This window comes from Topomyia yanbarensis, chromosome 3 (assembly GCF_030247195.1).
Source record: "Topomyia yanbarensis strain Yona2022 chromosome 3, ASM3024719v1, whole genome shotgun sequence".
In the NCBI taxonomy this organism is placed as follows: Eukaryota; Metazoa; Arthropoda; class Insecta; order Diptera; family Culicidae; genus Topomyia; species Topomyia yanbarensis.
In genome coordinates this window covers 29,988,540-29,995,455 of record NC_080672.1, presented here as the reverse complement: position 1 = coordinate 29,995,455, position 6,916 = coordinate 29,988,540, and the positions used below count along the sequence as shown (strand labels likewise).

Sequence of the window (6,916 nt, the reverse complement as noted above, 5' to 3'; positions counted from 1 at the left end):
GCTCTTCAGCCATCGTCGGACGCATAAACTTATATCACGCATCTCCATTCACTCTCGTTCTTCTTCTTCAAATTCTGTTTATTTTCCGTCGGCCTATTTCCGCTACGAGGCCAAACACCGACGCCAGAGAGGTGACACTCCCACTATTATCTGGACTGGATATCGACCCATCAACTCATGGACCGGGGACCAACGGCTTTACTTCCCTTCCGAAGGTAGGCGTGACCTCAGATTTTTCTCACCTCTGAAAAACCTCAACGACCTCGACTGGGATTGAACCCAGACCAACTGGGGTGGGTGGCGGTCACGCTTACCACCCAACCATCGGCGCCGTCATTCACTCTCGTTCACTCTCCACCGCTAGGCGGGCGATCACTCTTCGAAGACTGCTAAACTTAACGGATGTAAACAATGCACTCCAAAGAGAAACTGGGCAAATTTTGGTTAATTTCGGTCAAGTGTGAGAAAATAGTACAGCGGCAATTATTGGCCGTTTGTTTATGAGAATCCTCCGTACACTACTCGTCGACCAACAAGTATCGAATGAAAAGGGCAAAAAGGAAATTCAACACATATATTTATAACTTTTCCTTGTTTGATTGACCTCTTAAATGTTCTGTATTGACGGCTCTGCTCGGAATAGCCGCCTCGTGTATGCACATTTCCCCGTGAAATTTCTTTCGTGAAATTTTTCAATTTTAATTCAACCGCTTTTCAACAGAATACTGATACAGTACATCAATCTAATTAGCAATTATATTCAAGTCAGGTGTTTCTGAATCAATTGGTGTATAAATGATTGAAATCCATCAACTAATTGCGAAGTTATAACCGTACAAATCTTACATAGTTTCGTTACATAGGAGATTTTTTTGGGCTGGCTAAAGTAGGAATTATCAGTATTGCAGCCATGGCAAAACTAACTCACAAATCACTTCATTAAGTTTAATAACTTCTCCCAAGGAAGTTGGATTGAGTTACATTGTTGGACAAAGTTATTAGGCAATCCATGAGACATTTCTGATCAGCTGATTATTTCTTGTTTACTTATTCTGACTGTTTTGGCCTCACCTTGGTGTGTTCCGGCCGAGAGAATTGTCCAAGGCCAAATTTGTGGACGATCCTTAAACAGCTGTTATCGGCTGTTTACCTTTCCTTCCAGGTGTTAGCGAACGAAGACGGGCAGTTCCAGGTAAGTTTTCCAACAGGTTAAAGCGACGATCCAGATGTGATACCGGTAAGTAATAACGACACAGTTCTTACTCATCACTTAACTACACCATTTATTAAACAATACTACACTACTTTATTAAATAAAAATACAAAACAATTTGTGGTCGACCTAACGCAATGAAGGCTGTTTTACGAATGATATAAATACGCAACATCAATTTACATATACGAAATAACATAAAATACATAAATCTTATGTCCAAAAAATGGGAGCACTGCTGTACGAAGCGATTCGCATCTCTTGTCGGAGTTGTTACTCTACCTGCGCATGTTACGATTAATCTGCACGTCTTCTTTTTATAACCTCTGTATTATGACAGTTGTCATCAACATAACCGGCCACCTAAATTTTGATTAATAATTTAATTTTGTTCTTTACAGCTAAAAACATAACATTTTCGATCAATCGGAGTCTTTCTCCTTCACTGCTGATTGGAGTTCTTGTTGCTGAAACGATGTGCTGGTTGGTAGCAGGTAAATCCTTGAAGTTGGCCGAGTGTAAGTCCCAGCTGCTGTTTTCACTGATACAACTCGAGCGCAGCCGTCTTCTCCAGAATGGATGGCGATAATTCTGGCGAGCGGCCAACTAAGAGATGGTTTGTTGTCCTCTCGCACCAAGACCAGCTGATCGACATGGATCTCGACCGGTGCTGAAGATTTTTGCTGCTGGCTATTGAGCTCCGTGAGATACTCTTTCTTCCATCGAATCCAGTGTTGCTGCACCAGCTGTTGCAGTTGTTGATAGTGTTTGAGACGGCTAGTTTGGATATTGCAGTAATCTGGATCTGGTAACGATGATAGCGAAGATCCCGTAAGAAAATGTCCGGGAGTAAGAACATCAAGTTCCGCGGGGTCTTCGGAGAGCGGCGTAAGAGGACGAGAGTTCATATTTCCCTCTATTTGTGTCAATAGAGTGGCAAAATCCTCATATGACAGCTTGCAGTTTCCGATCGTTTTGATTAGTGAGCTTTTGGCAGTTTTTACAGCTGCTTCCCAAAGGCCACCGAAGTTTGGCGCCCTGGGAGGAATAAACTTCCACCGAATTAGCTTGCTGGTGCATTCGCTGATTATTTTCTCATGGCAATGTTTATCGTTGAGCATCTGATAGAGGGCGGCTAAAGTGTTTTTTGCACCTTGAAAGTTAGTTCCGTTATCAGAATGTAGTTCTGCGGGGCAGCCACGACGGGCGATAAAGCGACGTAATGCAGCGATGAATGCATCTGTCGAAAGATCGCAAACTAACTCCAAATGAACGGCTTTGGTGGCGAAACAAATAAACACTGCTATGAATGCTTTCTGCGGGGCGATGTACGGGTTTCATATAGACGGGTCCGCAATAATCCACACCTGTAATTGTAAATGGTCTGCTGGGGACTGTGCGAGCAGTTGGAAGCTGGCCGACGGGTTGGGTAATAGGGACAGGGCGATGGCGAAAACAGTTTAGGCATTTGCGACACACGTAGTTCACCAAATCTTTGCCGCGTAATGGCCAGAATTCTTGCCTAATCGATGCTAGAGTCATTCGAGGCCCAGAATGAAACGTGAGGGTATGATAATGCTCTGCAATGAGACGCGATAGTGGGTGCTTGGTGGGGAGGATTATAGGGTGCTTGGTTGCGTATGCTTCTTCAGAATGTTGAAGCCGGCCACCGACACGAAGTATGCCATTTAAATCTACTATTGGACGACGACCTTTCAATGCAGACTGCGATGGAATTGGTCGATTGTTTTTTAAAGCTTTTAGTTCCTCCGGGAACATTTGCTGCTGTACACCTTTGACCAAAGCATGCTTAGCTGATTGCAATTCATCTGCAGTGAGAAACATTTCCTTCGGGCGGTAATTCTTTGATCTGCAACGGTTTGCGAAGCGCAGTATGTAGGCGGTTATGCGTACAAGCTTCCAAAATGATGAATACCGTTCATACAGTGGATATTGGGACAAGATATTTTGCGTTATTAGGACAGTTTTTCTTCTCTCTAGTATTTCTTCTGGTGGGGGATCTGGATTGAGATGCTTGGGCCATTTTTCTTCTATTTCTAGGAGCCAAGATGGCCCACCGGGCCATACGGCATTGGACACAAATACCTTAGGAAGCATACCGCGAGAGACGTAGTCCGCAGGATTGTCAACCCCTTTGACGTGATTCCAGCTGTGGCCGTGGGTAAGTCGTTGAATTTCCGATGTGCGATTTCCGACGAAGGTTTGCCAGGTGTTAGGAGGTGCTCGTATCCAATGCAAAGTGACTGTAGAATCCGACCAAAACCAGCAAGGAATTCCCTCCATCCGCAGCGCTGCTGAGACCCGGGCGTACAGTTTTGCCCCCAAAAGTGCAGCACACAGCTCTAAGCGTGGTAGCGTGAGCCGTTTGAGTGGTGCCACGCGAGATTTTGATGTAATCAGCGTGGCTTTGTTATGACCATCCTTGCCGGTTGAACGTGCATAGATACAAGCTCCGTATCCAACTTCCGATGCGTCGCAGAAGACATGGAACTGGATGTTTTCTGTTTCTGGTTGAAAAAGGTACCTTGACACCTTGAAGAATCGTAACTCCGGCAACTGAACGTAAAATTCCTCCCATCTGGCACTGACATCATCAGGGACTGGATCATCCCAATCGACGGAAGCCAACCAAAGTCGCTGCATGTGGATTTTCGCCCAAGCTATTACGGGAGAAACGAGTCCAAGCGAATCATATAGCTGGGCTATCGCTGAAAAGATTTTCCTCTTTGTCCATTGCTCGTTATTCTTAACGTCTCGTACTTCGATACAGAACCGATCCACGTCCGTCTCCCAAGCAACTCCAAGCGTTTTTACCTTCGGTTCTTTTTCGAAATAAAACATGGAGGGGCCATCGGTTGCTTTTGCAGGTAAGTCTTCTAACGCCTCCGGTGCATTTGAGCTCCATTTGCGAAGTTGAAATCCCCCTTTCGCCATTAAATTCTGCACTTCATGTTTCAATCGTCTCGCGTTCTCAACGGAATCCGCTCCGGAGAGGAAATCGTCCATGTAAAAATCCTCCGCTACCGCGAGGGAAGCAGCTTCGTGCCCGCTCGCACCGTCCAATGCCAGTTGTTTGAGGACTCGTGTTGCCATGAAGGAGGATGGAGACAGACCGTAAGTTATGGTGAGAAGCTCAAATATTTGAATCGGTTCGGATGGTTCAAAACGCCAGAGAATCCGTTGACATGATGCATCTTCCGGATGTATGCGTATCTGCCGGTACATTTTTTCTACATCCGCCACGACAGCGATTGCGTGCTTGCGAAAGCGAAGCATGATATCGAGCAGCTCGTCTTGTATCACCGGTCCGGTAAGAAGTGCGTCATTGAGGGACCGATTCGTAGAAGTTTTGGTAGATCCGTCGAAAACTACTCGCACCTTGGTAGTTGAGCTGGACTCTTTAAAAACTGAGTGATGGGGAAGGTAACAGACCAGACGTTCCTCATCTCGCGAATCTTCAACGGTGCCAATGCGTTTCATGTGTCCCAAATCCAAGTACTCTTGCATGAATTCGCTGTACTGCCGTTTTAGATCGGGATCTCTCTTCAGCCGTCTTTCCAAATGCTGAAACCGTCGCAACGCTGCCTCTCTTGACTCTCCAATCATTTCGTGAAAGCCCATGTGCTTGGGGTACCGTAGCACGTAACGCCCATTTTCATCTCGAGTGAATGTACTCTGAAAGTGCAACTCGCAATCCTCTTCTTCCTGTGTTCGTGGTGGTTTCTCCGATAGCTCCTCGATGGCCCAAAATCTTTCGATGGATTTGTCCAGAGGCTCAGCTATGGCCAAGTTGCAACTGATTCTCGATGCCCCACCATTCAAATCAGTCTCGCCTGCGGCAACCCATCCGAAAACCGTATTGACAAATACTGGAAGAGTGCTGTCGAACCTTCTAATTTGTAGCCGGCCACCATCAAGAAGGTGAAAATCGTAGTAAAACTGCGATCCAAGTACCAAGTCAATCGGCCCAGAAATAAAGAACTCGGGATCAGCTAGTTTTATGTCCGAAGGAGGCTTCCAGTGTGCCAATGGTAGTGACGAAGATGGCTGGTTGTCCGTAACCTGCCCCAAGACCAAGAATTCCATCGACATTGAAAACTCCAGTGTGCGTGAGCTGACAACCGTAGAAACTTCGCAAGAAATTTGCCTTCGTGACTTCCCAATACCGCTGATCTCTACTTTCTTTTCGTTTCTGGGTAGCTTAAGCAACTGACAAAGCTTCTCCGACATGAGATTAGCCTGTGAACCGGAATCCAGCAGAGCTCTGGCGAGATGCGTTCGTCCCCATCTGTCCTTTACCTTCAGGACCACTGTCAGTAAGAAAACATGCGAGCCTACGGGCCCCATCGCCACGTTAGAAGAAATGGGTGCGAGCGAACTTGCAACCAAACTACCGGAGTTCGACGCATTGCCAGAAGATGATGGAACAACAACAGAACCGGCTGAATCCGTCGCAGTAGTTGAACCAGAACCAGGAAATCCAGGATGAAGCATAGTGTGGTGCTTCTTGGAACAAGTTCTGCACCGGTATTTCGACGGACAATCGCGTGCCAAATGGTTGCGTCCCATACAGTTGCTGCATAACCGCTTAGAGTTGGTGAACTGCAGCCGTTTATCCACAGGTAACTTGGCGAACGCTGGACACCTCGCAATTGGATGTTGCTCGCTGCAGACAATGCAGTTCGGACCCGTATTTTCGGTCGCCGCGTTGACCGACACCTTTGCTGGACGGAATTTAACCCCATTGGTAGAAGAGAGACAGCTAGAGTTTGACGAATGCTGATCTACCGAGACTGCATCAAGTACCCGTGTCTGCTTCTTCAAAAACCCAACCAAAACTGCAAAAGATGGCTCTTCCTCACCTGAAGCATGCTCCTCCCAACGTTTCTGAGTAATTTCGTCCAATTTCGAAACCATCAGATGCGTCAACATCGCCCCCCAACCGGTTGTCTTCTCTCCCAATTGGTCCAAAATCTTTGCATTCCGCTCGAAACAGTCTATGAGTTCGTGGATCGCAACTGCAGACTCTTTCTTGATCCTCGGATACTCGAATAGCGCATTCAAGTGCCTCTTCTTGAGCAAATACTTGTTGGAGAACCGTGCGACCAAAGCATCCCAAGCAACCCTATAATTTGCGTCACTCATCGGATATGAATCGACCAGTTTAAGAGCATCACCCCTAAGAGAAGCCCGCAGATAATGGAACTTCTGAATACCACTCAGCTCTGGAGACGTGTCGATCAGGGCTCTGAATGTGTCATGAAACGCAAGCCATTTTTCATAACTACCATCGAATTCAGGTAAGTTTATTTGAGGCAAGCGTACATAAGTGTGCACACTTGTCGAATGCTCTGAATTTATGAAAGAAGTAGCCTGTGAAGCATTCTGCGGAACCTCTCGCGGTAACTTGCCAACCAGCCCTGCCCTTACCTCGAAGTATTTTTCCTCAAACTCCGCTCTAATAAGTCGATGACCTTCGATGTTCTCCTCGTGATCCTCAGAACCTTCAATCTCGCACTGGATTTCCTCGAACTCGTTCCACTTCGCTTCCAGCTTCTCCAGACGAAATTTAATTTGATTCTCGTCCGGTATCTCGATGCTCATCAGGAATTTCTCCATTCGTACCAAGAAGTCGACGATGCTGTCTCTGACGTGGATTTTTGGCTTCATCTTTTTGCCCAT

General features: G+C 46.3%; 1 protein-coding gene across 1 annotated transcript; it reads right to left on the bottom strand.

Annotated features, from left to right (window-relative positions):
* Positions 1 to 1,635: 1,635 nt before the first annotated feature.
* Positions 1,636 to 6,916, bottom strand: LOC131686859 (uncharacterized). The gene is made up of 2 exons (XM_058970854.1): positions 3,292 to 6,916; positions 1,636 to 2,453 (listed from the first exon to the last, which is right to left on the bottom strand). Exons 1-2 carry the CDS (start codon positions 6,914 to 6,916, stop codon positions 1,636 to 1,638), a joined length of 4,443 nt encoding a protein of 1,480 aa, XP_058826837.1.

Bases quoted from the DNA above. Each gene is read 5' to 3' on its own strand.
- LOC131686859 (XM_058970854.1), bottom strand. From the start codon at position 6,916: ATGGGCAAAAAGATGAAGCCAAAAATCCACGTCAGAGACAGCATCGTC. The intron at 2,454-3,291 runs GTGGGCCATCTT...ATCTTTCGACAG, and splicing joins GTCCAATGCCGTATGGCCCG to ATGCATTCATCGCTGCATTA.